We start from the raw sequence: 22,358 nt of genomic DNA, 5'->3' as shown, positions 1-22,358 counted from the left end.
TCTTCCGGTGTCTCACCACCCTCACAGTGAACAACTTCTTCCTTATATCTAATCTAAATCTCCCCTCTCTCAGTTTAAAGCCATTGCTCTTACACAAAGTAAAAGCAACAGAGCCACGCATTTCACGAAAGTCAAGTCTTTCTCAGTAGGGACTCTACCCAAAGATTCAGGGAAATAAATGCCTTTACCACATGAATGAAGGTGAGAAAACTAAATTATCAGTAATTAATGCACATTTCTGGTTTTGTAAGTGCATACATGCTGTGATCTTCATTATCTTTTAAATAGTTGCTGCAATGATAGAAAAATCTAAGTAACAAATACTCTGTATACAACAGACACTACAAAATGACGTAGTACACACATGGCATGTTGCTGCCCAACAGTCCTGAAAACTTGAATAATCAAGTTCACCCTTCTCACAACTGAGATTAAAAGAAAGTCCTGATTCTCATTTACATGAAGAATTGCTGGCACTGAATAAATTCTCTCTAGTGCAAACAAGAATCACAAGAAGAAAGCTGGTCTAATACTAGGTGTTTCTATTAGAGTGATTCCAGTGCAATCTTCTAAAATGACCCAGATTAAAATTAAAGTCTTCCATTAGGAAAGGAGGCCAGGAGATCCAAAAGGGCAAGAAAATCCAGTCAGTTTTGTATGTCTCGAATCAAGTATTTCAATATTTCATTTAATCAGTTCTTGCACAATGATACGTATCTTTACATGCCTTCATCCTTCTCCTCGAGAAAGCAGATTTGAAATGATCTACCATGAAAAATACTGCTAAGTCTATTCATAAAACAGTATTCTATATTTTTATTTTTCAAACAGCAAGTGACCACATTTAAAATGCATCATTTGCAAATATAAATTATCAAACTATTAGTTTAATTAAAAATAAAGCAAAAACATAACTTCCCTTAGTATCACAATACAGAGAAAGGTATTATAAACCCCCCAAAACTAAGTTACCCATAAGAAAACAATAATGTCAAAAGTGATGAAACTCATTAAGACACTTAATGAATAAATCAATCCTAAGAATACAATACCATTCACCATGATTATGTTAAAAAAAAAAAAAAGAAAAAAGCAATCTTTCATTGCATTATACAGATAAAACAATCCAATCCTTCATGCCACATTTTGTAAACCATGATATAAATTACACTCACAGTCAAATGAACAGGAAGAGTAACTCCCAAAATATTTTAAGTTGCTTTTAGGGCAGAAATAAAGGCAGAAATAGAATCATTTAAAATATATCAAGTTTAACCAAAATTCATTTGGTCAAGCCTGCTATCCAAATAGTTTTGTTTCCCGCAAAACTATTTTTGTCTTTTTTGAATTATGAAATTTAAATGTTTCTTTTACATATTAAATGCAAGTCACGTTGAGCTACATTAAATCCTTTTATACTTGGATCATTTTTGCCTTGAGACCCAAACATCTTTCGTGTATCTATACACACACACACACAAACACACACACTCTCTCTCTCGACATCAGGAAATTCCTCATTTCACAGGAATAAAGAAACACTCACATACTGATTTCTGTCAGGAACATAAGAAATATACAAATTCATACTTTTCAGGTTCCTACAAAACCATCTCTCACCTATATACAAACTTTTACTGATGGAATTGAGGCTACGGTCTTTGATAATAAAAGGACGGAAAAGATGTTGTAGGATAAAGAAATACTGTATAGTCATTGAAATAAACCTATTATCCTAATTTTATCTATATGCATTTTTTTTTTATTAATTGAAATACAAAGAAGGCATATGGACTTCTGGAAAATAACACTATATAGGAAATGCACTGTAATAGTGTTCCACTATATATATCATCAGGTTTTCATAATACAATTTCTTCTGTACACTAGATTTTGTACTGATTTCTCTGTCTTCAAATTCATCAATTTCCAGATCCAACTCAGCACTACATAGTATGCCTTCAAAATAAAACGAGGTCACTTGCTTTACTGAATACCAAGTTCCTTGCCAGACAGCATTAAAAAAAAAGACAAGATTACACAGACAAAGTCCAGTATAATTAATTTCTGACAATGAAAATTTCAACCCCTCATACTGTTGTAAAATTCCTCTTACTGAAATGCTTTACTACAATAATAATAATAATAATAATAAAAAGCATACATTACATATAAAAGATACCAGTGTACTAAAAGTGACAGAAGTGGACTAGCAAATCCTTCAAAGCACATATTATATAAATGACTAGCATTTAAAAACATTTTTTTTTCTATAAAATGTAGGTCATATACATTTATAAATTGGGGGTAGGGGGTTCTAAAGCAGTGATGACTGTTCAGATAGTTATGCTGCCCTGTACATTCTGTTATCTATTCAATTCAAACTATAAGTTTGACATATAGATTATTTATTGGAATATACCCATCTCATAGCTTGTAATTTGAAAAATACGCAACTCAAATGAAGACGTGACTTGTAAGTTGACTGTTTATCTGCATATCAAATAAGAAGAGAACTACTCCTTTCTACTGGAGGCCAAAGTCTCATCAGTTCAGTATCGGGACTTAAAGACTCCAGATTTAAGCGGAGGAATTGTCAGGAATCGGCACAGAAGCAGAATAGTATCTCTCATCCTTTAGAGACACAGCTATTCAACTTTTGCAGTCTTCCTCAACTTGCAGAGGTGCAGACAAGCCATTCATTTCTTAAAGTGTGTACGGATGAAGCCACAGATCTAAAGACTGTCCCCTATGTGACTGACATTGTGCTATGTAAACAATGTTACATACTCCAGCAGGAGTACATCTGAATTTATTTATAAAAAAATGATTAAGAATATTCATTAATTCAAACAAGGCTATTAACTCCCAAAGGTATTTTTGGAACTTATCCTTATGCTACTCGTAAAGTTAGCACTGTTGTGTATTATTGCTTACAACCAGTACATCATCATATGCCTTCTAACAGAGCGGTACTGTGATCAGTTCATAGGTATTTACAGGCTTTTTTGTTTTGTTTTCAAACAAGCTATAAAAACATTACATACTTTACAGACAATACAAATACTCAAGTCAAACAAATGGAATGCGTAACAATAAGAAACGTCAAAAAGGAAGACTGACATAAGTCCTTGATTGTCAAGACACATTTATATTTATATATAAACTCTAGCTGTGCAGAATCAAAGATTCAATCATAGGTACATCCTTATTTGATAAATCATATTTACAGCATGATATTGCATAAAAAAATAAAATAATGTTGTTTACACAATATTACCTTTCCATCCATTGGATTAAGGAAAGCAAGAAACAACTCTTAGAAATGTTTTCTTGCCTCAGTTTGTGTTTCCTACCAGAAGATGTAATTTTTTAAAGGAAACAAGGTTTTATATGCCAAGTAGAGCAAAAGCAACTATAAATTTATTTCCCTGACACAAAGCAAATTAAAACTGGACAAAAACTTAAATTTTAACTTAAAGACATCTTTCCATTAGCAGTAACACTTTCTTAGTATCTTAGTACTTGTCCTTTGCAAAGTGAGTTTTAGCTAAATGCATTACATGCCTAACATAAACATGCATTATCGTAAGTTGAATGAACTTTCAAAGTTACAAGGCTTCATTCTACTAAAAAAAATAACACTAGGAAACTGTAACGTTATTCGTTTGCTTCAGTACCGACCATGTAATTTGAAAGTTCACACGTGGACTGGTACCGACTTGCACAAACATATTTCTGCCCGTTAAAATTTTCACACGGATTCCCAGGAGTATTAGTTTTTTCCCTCTGAGTTGCAATGGTATTAAAACAAGCAAACAGAGAATAAAAAAAAAATCAAAGCTCTCAAAGCCAAGAAATTTGTTAGCAAATATACATACATAAAGTAGTCCAATGCTGCAAAATTCAGAGTGAATTCATCCAAATATTCTGGTTCATTTCAAATAGTTACTACATATGATACAAATACTATAAAAATATTCTGAACAAGCATGGTATATAATGTATCTGTCCATGTGGAAATTTTTCATAGGAGAACTGTATACTTTAGAATAAACTCCAAAAGTTACAGTAGAACCCCAATAATTTGCAGCAATGGCTGAGAAACCCTTTACAAATGATAATTCTGAAAATAGTGAAGAAGCAGGCAATGAAAGCAAGGATGTCACATCATAAAATGTACTTTGTTCATTTATTTTGACAACTGTAATTTAGTTTTCAATACTTCTTCTACCTCCCAGTATACTTGTATAAATTCTGTAGTATACTTGGGTGAAGTCATACAGTATTTCTAGTATCAGACCTCGCTACAGTACTTTTTAGACTATTGCAGAGAGGTGGGGAAAAGACCATTGGGGATGTATAAACCTACTGGATGCTCTGATCAGCGGTCAGCAAATTAGCAAGATTTTACTGTACTTCTCAATTAACAATGAAAAGCTCCCATCATCCAAAAAATTGACAAGTATAATCTAAAAATAATACAAGCGTCATTTCACATGAATACTTTCTTGTCCTATTTTCTTCTTGAAACACCATTTTCCTAAAGACAACACTAGGAGACACAAGATCATAAACATAGTTCTTTTATCATCCAATTTAAATTGTTTCGGTTGATATTCATAAACCAACATACAGTAACACACATGGTTAATCCTTCTCCCCAAACCTTGTAATTTATGATTAATTCATTCTCAAATCAAATGAAGAAAATGTAAATGCCTATTAGTATACCACTACGATTCCTTCATTGTCTGTTATATTAATGGTAAAACATATCAAAGGGTTCATGCTAAAAGGGACACTGTCAAGTAATTTAGGACCAAAATATGGTCTATTGTGTGTGTGTATATACATATGCACTGCACATATAGTTCGGTAATAAATGTAATCAATTTCCTCCTGTTTAAAATCATCATTGCTCTGTCACTAGGAGATATCCCCAAAAAATTCCACCTTACACACACACACACACACACACACACACACACACACTCTCAGTGCTTGCATGACCTTTAAGTAAGAGCGCCTGCTGTTAGATTTGTGGAATATAAATGCTCACCCCAGCTTTATGTGGACTGACTGAACAGTATCAGTCTATGAAAAAACAGAAAAACCAAGTTGCTTTTTCCCAGATATACACTGAAAACTAACAAAAATGAGCACAGACCAGATCAAAATGAAGAGTGTGACTCTGTAGCAGATTAAAAGCAGCAAAACATCAGCAGTGGAAAATGTTACTAAATAATGTAATTATTAACAAGCAAAAACTGCCTACATAGTTAAACCTCCCAGAACTACATACACACTTATTTCACAATAAGAGGGCATATGCTTGGGAAATCATTGCTGTATACAGTTGGTTATCTCCTGCAGTACAGAAAGCTTCAAGTATCAGTGGATTAACTACTCACACCACCGCTTTAATTGTACACATGGAAGAATCCTATAAGACAGTCCCTGTGGGCTAGACAGGGACTTCAACACCTATACTAAGGCACCGAGTAGAGCTGTAATGGCTCAGCAGCAGGCTAGAGAATAAGCTGCGACATAAAGAATAACAGTTCCCCAGGTGAGCGCCACATTGTTCTGAGCAAGTTCCTTCACTCTTGGAAGCCAAGAGCGCTTGTTCCCTCACACACGCCAGAAGTAATTCCCAAGTGTGAAGACGGCACGGAGTGAGAACTACTCCTTCCTACTCCTCAGTCACTTTCTCACAGCATACTATCAATGTAGTAACTGTTGAAAATAAAGCTGAGTCAATCTCCTCAGGGAGAAGGAGGTTTTGTTCCTCTGACCTTCCTATGGGGCCAGAGAAGTGCAGTAATCATCTAGCTATTTTTATTATTTTTTTTTAGCTTTTGCTGCTTGTTGTATTTTAAAAATACTATTATTAATGGCCATCTACTTGCAGCAACAGGTCATTAGAACAATGATGCCAACACTGTATTATTCAGGCAGCACAAGCTAGGATGTCATGTAAATGAAACACTGAAAACGAAACGCATTACAAGAGGTGGCTTCCAGGGATATTGGGGCCAGATGTATTGTGTCTGTGCAACACAGAATGGAAAGTCAAAAACCAAAACTGACCATAAAGGAAGAAAAACAGAGAGACATGAACCAGTTTTAAAATATCTTTTAAAGAAATTTCTTTACACATATCATTAATAATCCGTAAGAAATTTACTTTTCTCCCTTGATGCTCATTCTTCATAACTTAGGGCCAAATACTCAGACAAAATTACTGGCAAGTCATAGCATGCTGCAACACCTTCCTATATTATACACAGGATCAGTGATTCAAAACAGAACCTGTTTTGTTATACAAAAGTATTAAGAAGTTTACATAAATTGTATTTCTTGTCAGTATAAGAAGCAAGCTATGGATAATAAACATACTTTCTCCCTCAACTGTACCAGGTGAAGGAAGCACTGAAAGAGCGCTGAAACAGTGAACCGTTAGGGAAAAGAGACGGATGAGTTTCCTAGTAATGAAAATTACGAAAAATGCTGCTACTGCTCTGGGAAGAGGTGGGAACTGCTGTATGATCTTCTAAAGTCCGTTCTTAAAAGAAGGATGTATTTTAGCCCCTTGAGACGCAGTCTTTTCTCCTAGCTGATGGTTTCATCTGAGAGATACCACCTAGCAACAGTGCTATAAAAGGATGTATGCAATCCTATTTAAAAAAGAAACACAACCACCATATACATACATACCTATATATATATATACACATGTGTGTGTGTTTTTCCCTGGTTAATCAGCCTAAATTAGGCTTAAACTGCCTTAAACTACCAGACAGTGTCCCTTTAGGGAAGGTGCAAAAAAATGAACATACAGTTCAAAATCTGTAACTTGTTAACTTAAACTATACAATAGTTATGCTACTCAAATATTACCACCTTAAAAATGCACACATAACTACTTATCGTACCATACTGTATACTTCAAGACAAAGTACTATTCAAAAAAACATATTCATGGTACAGGGATAAACTTGGTAGTTTATTTATACGGTGAAATGCAACGAAAACTTCTGATCACTTGCCTATGCTGGAAAAAGAAATCCTGTTCACTAGCATTATTCAGCAGTTCTGGTTGGTAAAATTGTAATGACTTTCAATAAGCAAACACTAAAAAGGCAGGGAATTTGAATGCCCACTTCTTCAGCTTTCAGGGGTACTTCAATAAATTTAATTATCTGAATTGTCAACATTCTAGAAAGAGAATTAAAATGTTTTTTTATGGAAGCTAAGAGTACCCAATCTCAGGTATACTGAAAAGAATTACTGTATGAGTTGAAAATGATGCAACCATATCAAACCTAAAAATGGTTTTATTGTTTGAGAAATCAAAACTATGAAGTTGACTAAGTGCTCTGTGTTAATCGTTATGAGTATGTAGGGTAAGGTACAACTAAGCTTTTAAATCCTGGAATACACAATTTGTGTAAGCATTACGCAATTGGGAATGTCAGCTACAGAGTATTTTAACTAAAACTTCAGAATCTTGATATCTGCGTATGAAAAAGTCATTAAAAAGTTACATCTAGATTCAGCTGTACAAAGAAATACACATTACTTCAGGAATGAAGTAAAGGCTTTAGCAGTTAGGCATTTTGCTTTAAAAAAAGTGTTTAAAGTATTTTAAATTAATCAGACTTTTAAATAGTAGTCTACCAGAAATCAATTTTTCCTCCAAACGCAACTCGAGGTAATGCAAAGCATAAATAAAAGGGCACATGGTCTACAATTATTTTTGAGAGAGATGGACAAACGATTCTTTCTTTAGAAAATGCCATCTTTTAAAGCCATATTTGCCTGACTTTGAACCTTATTGTTTATTCTGTGTGTTCAGTACATGTTGATTCCCTGCTGAAGAGCAATGACTATGCTGACAAGCTTAGAAATGACAATATGAATAGTGTCAGACAATAAACTGTCCTCCCAAAGCATAGAAGGAAACCAGTAAGGAAACAATCATGGGGGAAAGTCTTACCCGGGGATTTTATTTATTTAAAATTTCATAGAAGGTAAAATATTTTCTGGATTCAAACAAGTGAATAATAAACTGCTTTTGATAAGGGCACCAACATCAGGCAGTTCAACAACTGCTGACTAACAAAATAAAGTAAGAAAAAAAAAAGGAAGCAGTTATTGGTCTTGCTAATATCAGCTTAGTTTTGTTTTAACATAGCGCTCTTAAAAGCTGTACAGAACTCCATCTTATACAGAGCAACCCCCTTTTGACAAATGTGTTCTAAAGTGCCAGTATTATTTACAAAGGTTTCTCAGCCAAAAGTCTGGCCTGTTGTGGCATCAGGTGAAGAAGTCATCCCAGCTCTGCTATCGTTTACATTCACCAAGGGAAATTCTGGGAAATCAGCACTTGTCCCTGGTCCCCGAAGGTTCACCTGTCCATTGGCAGTGCTAAACTGAGATGATATTCCAGCTCTTGCCCCATGGTACTGAGCTCTAAAGGGCTGCTCAAAGGAGCTAATTTGATATGCTTGATGAACAGGCTGTGCCTCCGCTTTCTTCTGAGAAGTTACTTGATCCAAGAAGTCCTGTGTAGAGGAGGAAGAAGAATGATTTGCCTCATCACCTGAAAACGGAAAAGGGTGCTGCGAATCGCCAACAATTAGTCCAAAATGAGACTTGTCTGGAGTTGTTCTTAATGGAGAGTTCATTCCCGATCGAAAGCTATTGACGGGTATAGACGTGTAGACCTTCTCCATGGAAGGAAATGCTGGCTGGGTTGTAAGAGTCTGGTTATCAGTCACAAAATTAAGGCTTGGGTTGTTCAAATAGGCATCATTTTGGCTAGTTCTGTCCAAAGCTTGCTGTAAAAACTTTGAATATTCTTGTAACATACTAGCTTTATCTGATGAGGAAGCTTGAGAGCTTGTTCCAACAGTCTCAGACTGGGTGACCTCAGATACTTCAGAAGAATTGATTGATATACTGGAAGTCACCTCAGTGTCAGCCACACTAAAAGATATCTCATGTTGTCCATTAGCCTTGTGTGAATAATGATCTAGCAGAGTCTGCAGTACCTCATCTGGAATGACATTTTTGTCATGGTTACCTTTAATTTCAACATTCAGTGCCTGTGTGTCTAATATTGAGGCTGTAGCAGTTTCATCAATGACGCTGGCCACAGCCGCCTGCGTTACTGAAGGTTGAGATGCTATGGTACTTACATTCAAGGCATATTCTCTACTGTTATTACTAGCTGCTTGTAGATATCTCTTTTTCTTTAAAAACTGCATTGCATCATCATAATTAGTGCTGCTGTGTACAGGCTTACTGGGTCCTTCCTGTAATGTGTCAACTTGATCAATGTCAGCATTACCTTCAGAGTCCAGTAAACTTTGCTTATCCACAAGATCAAAGGCATACTTTGAAACCTTGTTGTCTTCATATGTAGATAAGGGTGAAATGGTTTGACTTTGCTCAAGTGGCTGTTTCAGACTCCTCTTGCTGTTAACCTTTTTGAGAACAAGTTTAGGTGGGTGTATTTCTCCAGAGTTTGCTTCTTCTAAGTGCGTTCCACTGACCGAAGAATGTGGCATCTCAACAGCATATTCCGCTACCATATATTCATCTTTTACTTTAGTACTAGAAGAGTACAATGGCAAATAGTCATTTTTGTCCTTCTTCTGTTCCAATTTATCTGCACTTTCCTTATCCCCAGATTTTGTTTTCTCTGTTTTCTGCCTTTTCTTCTTTGGCAAGGAGCTGTCTTTCATAGGCGTAGAGAAACCAGAATCTTCCTCTGATGGCAAGAAGCCAACTTTGGTGGCACTTCTGTTCGGTTTCTTGTCGCGGTTTTCATGGCACATACGTTTATGTTTCAGCACACGATCAGTCCTGGAGAAATACTGCAAAAGATTATTTTATTTTATTAGTTATTATAATTTTTAGGAAATATACTGGTGAAAAGAAACTTTTCATTCTAACTAATTTACTTGATGATTCATCCACTTTCCTGATTTCTAATAACATGTCAAAAAACGGTATGTAATCAATAAAATTAAGCAGACAGTTGTGACTCTGCTCCACCTGTGCATCAAGACCACATACCTCAACAGAAAAAACATTTGTTATACGTTTATTTGCACATGCACATGACTACAAGACCTGGTGAAAATCCTATCTGTACTGCTTGGGAATTGGCTGGTGTTTTGTTTTGCAATTGTGAAAGATCTCACTAAGTCATCTTACCTGCAAACAATATTCACACTGGTAAGGCTTCTCTCCACTGTGCGTTCTTTTGTGCCTTTCCATGTGATACTTCTGAATAAACCTCATACCACATTCATCACAACGAAATGGCTTTTCACCTAATAAAAAACACATAGCAATGTTAATCTAAAAAAAAATAAAAAAATAAAAAAAAATCTATCTTCTTCCATACAATTACCAGCTCAAATATTACATTCTCTATCAGAAATAATAAAGAAGATTTAGCCTGTTGCTATGAAAAACAACATAAGGCTTGCTCATATCACTATTTTCCCATCACTCTGTAGTCAATGCCTCTAACTTACTTTAAGCTTTTACACTGGAAAAAACCACCCCAAGCCAGCCACCACCTTCAAACCTAAATTCTTGCGCCCTCTTTCTAATGTAGGTGCAGATATCTGTCTTAAACCTCACAAACGAAGAACTGCAAGGACAGCTTTCCTGAACTGCTGCTGCTGCATAATGGTTTTTTTTTAGGGCAGCCGATTGTATAAAAATACCTCCATTCTCTCACCAGCTCATTAACTCAAACCCATCCCTTCTAGAAAAGAATTATGCATTTCCAAGCTTTTAATTTAACATTTCTGTATCGTGCTCTGTACTTTCCATATTTTTCCTTTACCTGTATGTAGTATTGAAATAACTGTTCTAACAATAGCTATTTTGGTTGGAAACCAAATTTATTTATTATGAATTAAAACATTTTAAAAATTAAGCTGAAAACAAGGCACCTCTGTAGCTGAACAGGCATTTAGATACTTACAGGCTTTTCTGTTTGGTTGGGATGTTTTGCCTTTTTTATTTTTACGAAATAATTGTTCACACAATATTCATTGCCCTGAATTCATCTTCAGTTTCCCCCTTATTTTTCCTCTCAAAGAAGCTCTGCAGTGATCCTTAATGACCCTTTCAGAACCTGGAGTAACTCTTTTTAAAAAAAAAAACAACCTTTTTTCATACATCTTCCCTCCAGTATTTTCATTTTCTAGGTTTCTCTTCAAAAAGACCAAGTGCATTGAAAAGTTCGGTTTGCTTTTACAAAAGTTCACTACTATTTAATAGAGCTCTTCCTGAACAACATTAATATTTACTATGAAATAGTTTTGAACTGGATTGTCTTGGCAGCATCTTTCAACATCCTCTTTGTTCTGATATTGTACTGCACTGGGTTCGGGGATATACATAATCTATCTTTTGCATCCACAAATATGCTATATTTTTCTGAGGTAGTTTTATTATTAAAAATTATTTTATGGAATTATTTATTAAATTTTTAATAATAAATACAAAATGTTGATAAATTTTATTATTTACAGTGTCATTAGAGTGCATATTTTCCATTTAGAATAGAGATATTCAGCCATCCTTCTACAAAAGGAAATATGGTACCTTAAAATAAGATAAAGGTATTTACAGAAACTAGAATGGAAAATATCTGTATCACTCACACATTTGCTTCTAGTCAGATCATTAATGCCCAGTTTCAACCTTCTTAATTCCAAACTATTTCTATATCTCTGCCTTTTAAGCCTATGCCCTATTTCCAATTATTAATTCTTAACTCTCCATGTGGCTTCTCAGCAAGTCCCTTTCTTGGATTAAATTATTCCAATTTATTCTCTCCTAAATCAAATTACCTCCTCTCCTAAAATCTCAGCTTCTATCAGTTTTTTCCATAGGCTCACAACCTCAGCATCCTAAGTCTTCTTTCACATCTAGTCAGAGACTAATTTTTACCATTTCTTATTAATAATTACTGTAAAATTCTGGGGTTTTTTCAGCACCCTTCATAAATTATAGGCCCTACCATATAATCCTCTCATGTACTGTCTAGAAACACACCTTCCTCTCTGGCCTATTTCTTAACATTCAAACTCCAGTTTCATTCTTCATGTTCTCTTTATTTGCTATGCACCTTTGCTACTTTAGTGCTTTACTTCCACCAGCCCTGTTGAGACTTTTCTCAGTTTTTTCAAAGTCCAGTCCTTGTCTTCATTTTTAAAGATGAGCCAAGACGTTTAGTTTTCATTGTTCTTGTTTAATACACAGGAACTCTTCCATTCTCAAAGATGACTACTTAATCCTTGTTACTTACTGTTTTCTTTCCCTTTGCACGGCTATTCTACTTCGTGTTTCTTTTAAATTGCCCCTGCAAGCCCCTATAAACAACCCTCCTTACATTGCCTGGAAGTTTGCTTTCACGCTAAAATCTTAGATTTTAGGTTGGTTTGGTGTTTTTTGTTTGTTTGGTTTATTTGTTTTGGGGGTTTTGTTTGGTTTGGCTTTCTTTTCTTTTTTAGAGAAAGGATCAGTTCTTTGGGATGAAAACTCTCCTGAGCCTTAGGGAAACCAAACCATGACAGAGAAGCAAGACAGCTCAGCTTTGTTCTATCTTTGAACTGCCCCCTAAGGAGTTATCCTGTTATCCAAGAAAACGCAGAGCACTTCATTAATGCACTTACCTTCAGCCTTATACCCATTTCTGCAAATGAATGGTCACAGAGTTCCTTAACATTTGTCTGCTCAAGCTGGCTATTTGCTGGCAGAAGACTCTCCCACCTACCTATTCCCATTTCAAGGCTTAAATAGGGCCAAACAGGGGTTCTGAGTTTTTTCATTGTAGTATATTACCAACAACAACTATTTTGGAGTCTTCGAGAGTACATGGCGGTACCACTGCTGGCCACGCCTTAAGGGGAAGAAAAGTCTGGGGACACTGTCCTTGAATTTCAGCCCTTGAATTTCAGCACAACACAGAAAATAGTATTTTTCAGTAGAATTCCAGAATGCTCTGGAAGTAAGATTAAGAACACTTTGTGAAACTGATACCATACTTAATTTTTGCTTTAATCTTCACAAAGAAGATAATGTTAGGAAAAGATTAAAAATTAATATGCAGATATGCTTCCTATAATAATTTCTCTCTAGCAGAAGCCGGAAGCTTAAGATGCCTTCTGCAACTTTGCTGTACTTTTCAAAGAGGATCTACTGCAAATGGAAAAGATCATTAATAACAACCTTTCTGTAATGCAGTGAGAACCTAGGAGATATTTTTCTGAAACGTGTTGGTGAGTGGGAAAGAATCAGGTGTAGAAAAAAGGTCAAAATTTAAAAATACAAAACAAGAATTATATGCATTATTCTCAAAACCAGCCTATGTTTTGTGCCTTCATTGGAAATCTATTAAAACTGAGCAATAGAACTATTTATAAAGTTTAGTACAAATACCATACGTATGAAGGCTATAACAATCATAAACCCCCAGGCATTTTAAGTATCTAAACAGAGAAAATACAAATTATAAAATACCAAAGAAGGCAACGAAAAAGCAGCATGACTGAATAATGAGGCACTTGAATCGTTAACCCCAGTGTTGCTTTATTCTTTTTTAAATGTAATCTCATTTTTTGTGTTTAAAATGGGAAGTAGGGTGGGTTACAGAATTAGGACGCATGAATGCATGAGTGGGTAAGGTGTATAGACACATCCCCAAGAAAAAAGAAAGCAGACATCTTTAAAGAAAAAAACCCAAAACCAAAGCCATTCAGCATCTGTGAGCCTAATAAACTCAAAATATGAAAATATTTGTGTACCAGCAACTCTCCCCTCCCTTACAACTGACATGGCAATTTTCTGTATCATTAGCGACAAGTTTAGCAGCAGGGCTCTAGCGCTGCTGCCCTCCTCAACATACAATTATTTCTAGTAAGTGGATTTTGGCTTAATGCAATGTCTGCTTTTAGATGCAACTATTTAATTATTTACACAGAATAAGACTGTTCATTGATTGCTTCCTAACTCCCTCATAACATTTCCTTTGAAGGAGCAGTCTGGAGAATCGAATTCAAATCACACTGGAACTAGCTAGAGCACCTGTAAATTCAGGGCTTGTAAGAGGCATAAAATGGGGCTTCTAAGCGTTACCACTGTCTTCAGTGGAGTTAAAACAAACTGGAAAATTTGATAAACATCTTTAAAAGAGTAAGAATCATCCTGTTCTTTATCAGGGCTTTGAAGACTCTGCAAAAGTTGGTATTAAAAGTGGTTACACAGAGAGATAAAAATGCTAAATTAAAAGAAAAAAAACAGTATTGAATTTATAAGGAATATTTCTTTATAAGTACAAATAATACAAAGAGAGCTTCATTTTATTTCCATCAAAGTGAAACACAGACCCACTGCTCACCCTCTGGTGAGAGAAACAAGCTGAAAACTCAGCTGTTCTGGATGGGTTAAATTAATGCAGTCCTAAACAACAGAGTAATGCTACAGAAACAGCTAAGCCCCAGTAGTGAATATTGTCACATAGACTGAAAGCACAGACAGGTACCTAGAATGCCAATTAGCTACACTGTAACTAGGCAAACCCAAAAATTAAGCAGTATTTAAATACTTGCTAGCTAAATGGACTTCAAAACCATTTTATCCACTTGTAGAAGCTGGGTCTTACATTTTCTCCTAACCACCTACTAGGTGTCACCTAAGAAAACACCTGTAATTCAACAATTTAAAACACAAGCACAATCTTCAATTTCCTGAGAAACAATCAAATATATCTCAGGATGCTGAGGAAAGGAGGAAAACATAGTTATCTAATACAGTCAGATAACAACATAGTTAATTTGTTAAATGGCACCTCTTTCCCTGCTAAACAGAGACTAGTATATGTAAGAGCCAGGAAAAAAAAAACTGCAATCCCACCACCCCCTCCCTTCAAAGCTTACAATCAACACAAAATTCTCATTAGAGCTAGAAGTTGAATTAAAAAAGTAATTAAATCTGTTTATAAAATATTTGCAGTCAAGTGTTAATTAACTGAATCACCCAGACTCTCATTTTCAAAGCCACGTACAGGGAATAATCCTCATTCAAAAAAAAAAAAAAAAAAAAAAGAAAAAAATCATCTGAAAAACATGGAGACTGTACTTAAATTTTTGCCTTTTTTTGGAGGGTAAAGGGGAGAGGGCTGGCCAGATAGATGGAAGAGAGTGAATGAGTATTCTTCTCAAGAATAGTATCTACACAAAGTGGAGGCAGCATGGTTCACCAATTCAGAGCCAGAGGAAAGACTAGGAGCAGAACAAAGACACTGGACAGAAGAATGGAGGACTCTTCTGTGGCTGACTGGCTGAAGGAAACCTACTTAGTCTGGACTCATGGCAACCTAGGATACAAAAATCCCATAAACAACAGGGCATTTGTGCATGTAACTCCCTGTACACTGCTCTGAAAATTCATCTTGCAGAGTTTTTTCTCCCTCTCAACTCTTACACATGCACACACTGCACTGCATGTTAGTAGCTTTCATATCCATTTAAATAAATGCTACAGCCAAGAAACACTGTGCACATTCACCAGCTCTGCTTTTCTGAAAAAGAGGCTGAGAAACTGGCATCTAGTCCAAAGGGACCATACTACAAAATATTTAAAGAGGGATTGAAAGGCCATGCACCAAAATGCCAAAAACCCAATGAAGACAAACCTGTTAAAGAACGTGGTTTTGTGCAGTGCAAGAAGATAAAAAAATAAACATGTATAAACTGTAACTCTTTTTGGCTTAAAACTTTGGGCCTTATTTGACCTATACTGCCTATTTCTAAACTAAGCCTCTTATTTTTAGAACAGTTCTGAATTAAACCTTTCAAAAAAAAAAAAGAAGGCGAGAAGTAAATCTGATACCAACACCTCTGGGGTTAGGCATTTTGGCCATTTTAGTCCTGGCACTTTTCCATCAAATTCCAAAATAAAGAAATAAATCTACTGAAATGCAATTTGGAAGTCCCCGTTATCTGAATTAACTTGATACAACAAAGACAGAACTGCTTAACAAACTTTGACTTCTGCGAACATACAAACTTCATGGTTTGTTACTCCGTGATTCTTTACAGAATACTACTTTCAGATTTGCTTACTGGAGTTTATAGCCAAAGAAAAGTGGAGCAAGTTGAAAGCACAACACTAATTTCTTTTTTAAAGTTTTATAACATCTGTTAAGTTAAAGCAAACTACAACAGGGTTTTAGGCTGCATACTTATTACCAGAAACCTTGCCTGAGTGGGGAAACAGTTTTTAAGCACGCCAGTAAAGATACTCAAGGCACTATACTCACCAGTATGAATCTTCTCATGCCTCTGTAGCAGGTACTTCTGTATGAAACGCATGTCGCACTGACTGCACTGAAATGGTTTTTCACCTTGAACAATATAATGCCACATCCATAAGTTAATAACTACACACTGTTGTTTCTGATAACTACTTTTGAGGAATATTAAAAAGTCTGTTAAAAAAACAGCATCTGAGCAAATTCAAAAAATACTCTAGTACCAAAAAACATTAGTCTTACTAAGTATAAGAACTGCAGAATTCCTTCCATGATCCTAAGAGTCAAATTAAGACTAGCACGGAAGTGTGATCTGAAATGGCTGTAATTTCCTTATGAACAAGATCAATTAGGATGCTGGCATAAGACTGTATTCAGGATACTGGCAAGCTGTTATAATGGTAAGTACCTTTTTCACTTCTCCGAACCAGAGAGATACCTCATCAGGCAAATAAGCAGCCGGAACACATTTTACAAAGGGGTCAATATTGGCACTTAGGCTACAAGTCAACCCTTTACTTTCTGATAAAGAAAGAAAAGAAACCTTGTAAACAGTTAGGTCTTCAGTTTATTAAACACATGTTGATTTTTTGTTTCTGGTATTCTTTTGACACTTTGGTGCATGGAATCTCTAAGCTTAGATGCCAAGTTAGCTACACTCTTAAAACTGAAAATCGCATAGAGCTGAAAACATTGTTAACATAAGTAAACAACTCTTTATATAGTAGAAAAGACAAATTTGAAGTCAAGCAGTACCTGTATGAATGAAGACATGTCTCTGTAAATGGTAGTTGGTTCTAAAGGCAGCATTGCAATGCTCACAAACATGAGATTTGTGGGTTTTCAGACCAAGTGATCCATCCTCATTTATTGTAAGGATCTATTTTAAAAAGAGTAAAATTTGTTCTCACACTACCCTCTAAAGATGTCTTATTAACTACAAAAAAAAAAAAAACACATTAATTTTTTCGATGCAGAAAATTAAAGTATTTCAGGTAAAACAATTCTAATTTCTACAAAGCTACGTGTTAGGATTTTAGTATACATTTCCAATTGCAGTCCAATCCAACTTGTACCTCATTTTGCATTAAAGAGATATTTCAACAGGACGGAGACAAAAGCAGCTCATGGAAAATCAGCTTAGAGCTCCCCTATTCACAGCTGGGTTACTTTATATGCTACTGTTTACTTTGTCCGTCTGTTGGAAAGGACATAAAGTAACCAAACCACCTCTGGGCACTGAACCACCGATGGTCATGTTTTAAAGGAAAAGTAAAACATTATATCCTTTTTTTTTTCAAATTACAACTGTAAATGTTTGCTATAAGGCATTAAAACTTTTCCAGAAGAGTCATACGAATTATGTATATCTACATAATACCAGCAGTCCCAGAGGCAAAATTGTATTTTAAAAAGCAAAACCCCAAAGCCAAACAAGACAATAGTATTATTCTTCTCCCCTTTCAGGTTTTTCACTCAATAAAATATTGCTCACTCAATATACATACTGAAGCATCTCCTTGACGAATTCAACTTGCCACCCCCCACTGCTCTGCTGTCAGACAAAGCTTCTATTTTCATATCTAATTAAAAACTTGAACCATATCTACCTTATTCAATAAAGCTCATCACAAAATTTCTCTAATTTGTCAAAAAATCCAAACCCCAAACTCTCTACTAACTCTGGCAAGAGAATAAGAAAACCAGCAAACAAATTACAGTTCCAAAAGTCTTACTTAACTGGAAACAAAACTATAAAGAGCTTAAATAACCTTAAATAAAACAGTTTAGTCCCTTGTTATTAACAAAAAAAAATAAAAGTCTGCGGGGGAAACACATTTTCAATTTGATTAGCTACGATGGTTTAGGTTTTATGATAATGACAGTGATGAGAAGGAGAGTCAATAACTGAAACAGTATTTCTGCAATAGTAGCAAATACTATAGGATCTACTTAAAATTTTAATTCTACTGCATCAAAACGTAGCAAGAGCAAAAGTCTCAAGCTAACAAATTCTTGTGCATTCACTCTGAAGGACAAGCACGTTCATACGTTTGTAAGATTGGTATGTTACAGCTCCAGTAAGTCACAGATACAGGCAATTACAAAAACTGCTCTGTAACAATGTACAGCTTATGAAACATTGACTGGTTATGTAAAATCAATTTAAATACATGTTACAAAATGCTTCTTGTATATTGAAATTTTTAAATAATTGTGCACAAAATACACTTAATTTCAGAGTTATCCTAACCCTGGGCTCTTCTCCTGCATCCATTCATTGTACCACCTCTTAAATGAAGGAAGATAACTTTGTCAGTGCAGTTTTCCTAGTAAAAGCAACAAAAAAGCTTTTATGTATGTATGTGGTGTGCATGTGTGTGCGCATGCATGTGTGTATGTGTGTAAGCATGTGTCTGGGTGCATGGAAAACTACACAGGATAAAAGCTGATGAGTTTTTGATATGATGACTCCATAAATATAAAATTTAAGATGTTTCAGTATGTTAATTGACTTCCATTTGTAAAAGTCCCAGCTGCTCTTTGGATGGAAAACCAACCCCACCACTCTGGGAATGCTAGCTTAAACTGCAGGAGGGTCTCACCTACATCAGCCCTTCAGCTTCCTGCTGCCTTTTTACTCCTCTAATTTTGAAAAAAGGGGAAGGGAGCCTGAAAAAGAACCTGTTTAATGATTCATCTGATTATCTTTCAATCTTTTGTCATCTCAAAAGACTAGCACTGACAGACTGGGAGGTAAAAAGGAAGCATGCAAGTACATGTCTGTAGAAAGAGAGACACATGCCTCTCCTACCTTGCCATGTTTCCATGGAAGTGATCTGTGGACGACCTCAACCTAGATCTCCTTCTTCTACCAAAGCCATGCACAGGATTTGGAACTTGCTTCCACACCCAATCTGAAACAATGTCTCAACTTTCCAAGAATACTACAGATGCAACCTCATTTGACAATGCTTTGAGGAGGACTGAGGGGTCCCACTCCTAGGCCAACAAAAACGAGCACGGGGTGTTTTTCTTGGCGTTCAGATGAGTTTGCCTTCAATGGATACACAGTCTGGATTGATTTCAGAGTAAGTTTCTTTTAATGCTGCTGCATGATAGTATATAAAGCTGATTTTTGCCTATCAGAGCAGCCTGTATATGCTCTATTTTAAGCCTGAAGATTAATACTGATTTGGGGAATTACTAGAAGATATAACACTGCTACCTCATGAGGTGAAAAGATTCTGGGTTTATCTGAAGTGCATCTCAATAGAAGAAAATTGTTTTCAGACATACTGGGATACATACTCTTCATGAATGGATCTACAAAAGAAATTTTGAAGTAACAAACCAGCAGCTATGGTAAGAATCTTTTGATATAAAGAAATACATATATGAAGATGATTATGACCACAGGAATAATCCCTACTGGTAAGTTATTTTTTATATATTAGTAAACTTTTTAGAATTTTCAAAACTACCATTTTAGATTTCTTTTTAAAATCTTTTCACTACTATGCATGAAGCATATAAAATTATCAGGCTCACAGAAAAGCACAACTATTATTAGATAGATACAGAGTAACGATTTATAAACTGTATACAAAGCTACTCATAATTTAAAAAAAAATTATTTGGAGAGAGAACTGCCTGGAGAGACAGATGTTAAAATATGGCAAGGGTTCATGTTGCTAAAAAGAGTTCAAAGAAAAACACTGTTATATCAGGTTTTGGTTTGGGTCTCTGGTGAACTTCAGAGCTGCATCTTTACTGAGCAAACAAACAATTTCCAGCCTAACTACTTCAGTAATGAAATTAGTCATAGTCAACCAAATCTTCAGGTTCTTTTAATCTTGGTTTTGCCAAATCAATGTCTTACTTTTGCTGGTGAACGCTGTTTTCTTTTCTTCTTTTTCTGCAAATCTACTGGCTCTCGTATTTGTTTTTTGTCTCGTTTCTGTTGTTCAGATGCATCAGTAAAGGTAATTTCTTGCTTTACACTGATCTGTTAAGATACCAAGTGCCAGTTTCAGGTAAGGTTCTCACTACAGAAAAGCAATCTTTCAATTTTAGAAGATGACAAACTGCTGAAACAGAAAACCTTTTTCTAAGGGAATTAATCTCGTGGCTTCATTCTGTCAGAAATTTAAGTGAAAGGAATAAGAAGTGCCTTAAACAAAAAAAGGGCATAGTTAATTTCTACAGTGACATTTTGATGTATCCCTTCATTCATCTCCCAAGGTCTTTTTTCCTCCTGACCTGTGGTGATTTTGAGATCAGTTCTCATATTAAAATCACTTCCATCTGTAAAACCATCCAGGTTTTCATACCTATTCTACTTTAGTCTGTGTTGTTGTCAACACAAGATTTAAAGGAATAGTTTATTATATATTTAAGACAGAAGTTGGTTTCTTTTAAGGAAAAAAAAAAAAACCAAACAGTACTAATGAAGTTTTGGGGAAAAAAAAAAATCTTGACCTAATGTAAATTTTAATAAAGAACATGATACTCTTACATTTCTTTTCTAATGCCTCAACCACCTGATCTAAGAGAGTAGTGTTTTAACAATGCTACCTTTCTGAAGGTTATTCTTCGTGTATATGGCTATCTAATTTTAAAGTCTTGGTAACTCTCCTTTATGTTTGAAGGGTAACAGTGATGATGTGCTGCATTACACCAGACGCTGTTTTCAGAAGGAAGTCATCTACATTCTCTCTGGGAAAGCTGAGGTATACCTTCTATCAGGTATCGAGGAAGGGCATATTTATGGTCATGTATGAAGTGTCACAGTCCAACCTGCAGTGTGAATGCAATTGCTAAGCGTCCACATACTTTGAAAACATGCAAGATGCTTCCTATAGCAAAAGAAACTAAACAGTACTATGAACAGCATAAACAGTATGCACCTTTTAATAATGCTATTTATTCTGGTTTGTAGTTACCCTTGAACATTAAATATATTTAAAGGAGCACATTTTAATGCATTAATTCTATGGTTAACAGCCTGCTCATAAAATATTTATAAAACAGATACTGAAAGATTATGCTTAATTGGCAAATTTATCCATGGCCAGAAGCAAATGACATTTTCATAAATAGCATTCATTCATAAATGTTTTGATAATCAAAATCCAAACAAGCAATTAATAGATTCTTGCCAGAGTAGGATTAGACTACCAGATCAAGCTTCCTAGTAATTTCTCCAATATTTCACAAAGAAATTGCTTACAGGGACATTAACAGCATACTGCAGCCCTTGAGGAAGTCTATCTTGCGCATCGATGTCATCATCATTTTTTACCGTCTCCTCATGGACCATGAGTTCATCATGTGAAATCATCTCTTGCTGTCGAAGTTCACTCTCCTGTAACACTTCATCTGCTGCAAGAATTTCTTGGTGTGCCATAGTCCGATCTTGAAGCACTGCCTCTTGCCGTTCTCCCGACACTCCAGACTGGTCAGATACTGCACCCATCCCTACCATAGCCCTGGATGACTGCATTTGGTCTATGCCACCACATTTAAGAAATAATCCTCCCAGCTTGTCTTCAATGTTCATTCTTAAGTGCAATAACCTACAAAGAAAGTTTTAATAGTAAACATCTACAATTGGTGCTCTTGCTTTACATTTTTTACTTAAAAACATTTTATAAGAACTCAGTCAGCATTCAACATACACACATGCACTCCTAAAACTGACAGCTCACTAAAAGCAAAAAGTTGGACATCTCAGTTCAACATGAAAAGATTCTCCCTTCACACACATGCATGTGTACACAATTGAACACTTTCAAATAAAAAGTTCAAAATCAAAGTGCCTTTTCATTACTGGCAAAATTCTGGTAATTAAGCAATAGATAATTCTTCCTTCTCACTCCTCAAAAATCTGTTGGGTTTTTTTTTCCTGTGTGCCCTTTTTACTCTGCTCCCTTTTTCCATTTTGACTGTCTTTTACAAATGCTTCTTTCATATTGGTCATGTTCTTCCTACTTCCTTGTCCTTT

At 35.4% G+C, this 22,358-nt stretch overlaps 1 protein-coding gene across 3 annotated transcripts in view; it reads right to left on the bottom strand.

Annotated features, from left to right (window-relative positions):
- Positions 1-792: 792 nt before the first annotated feature.
- Positions 793-22,358, bottom strand: part of ZNF148 (zinc finger protein 148) — a 44,174-nt gene continuing 22,608 nt past the window's right edge. For 2 of the 3 annotated variants that reach the window (XM_065671386.1, XM_065671385.1), the window contains exons 2-7: positions 21,585-21,930; positions 20,235-20,360; positions 17,108-17,231; positions 16,361-16,444; positions 10,231-10,349; positions 793-9,887 (exon numbers count right to left, since the gene is read on the bottom strand). In XM_065671386.1, the coding sequence (XP_065527458.1) occupies positions 8,295-9,887; positions 10,231-10,349; positions 16,361-16,444; positions 17,108-17,231; positions 20,235-20,360; positions 21,585-21,914 (2,376 nt within the window). In that variant the 5' untranslated portion in view covers positions 21,915-21,930 and the 3' untranslated portion in view covers positions 793-8,294. The remainder of the gene's footprint in view (positions 9,888-10,230; positions 10,350-16,360; positions 16,445-17,107; positions 17,232-20,234; positions 20,361-21,584; positions 21,931-22,358) is intronic. The other variant, XM_065671387.1, reaches the window with a different exon arrangement.

This window comes from Lathamus discolor, chromosome 3, assembly GCF_037157495.1.
Source record: "Lathamus discolor isolate bLatDis1 chromosome 3, bLatDis1.hap1, whole genome shotgun sequence".
Lineage (NCBI taxonomy): Eukaryota > Metazoa > Chordata > Aves > Psittaciformes > Psittacidae > Lathamus > Lathamus discolor.
This window is presented reverse-complemented; position numbering and strand designations above follow the sequence as displayed.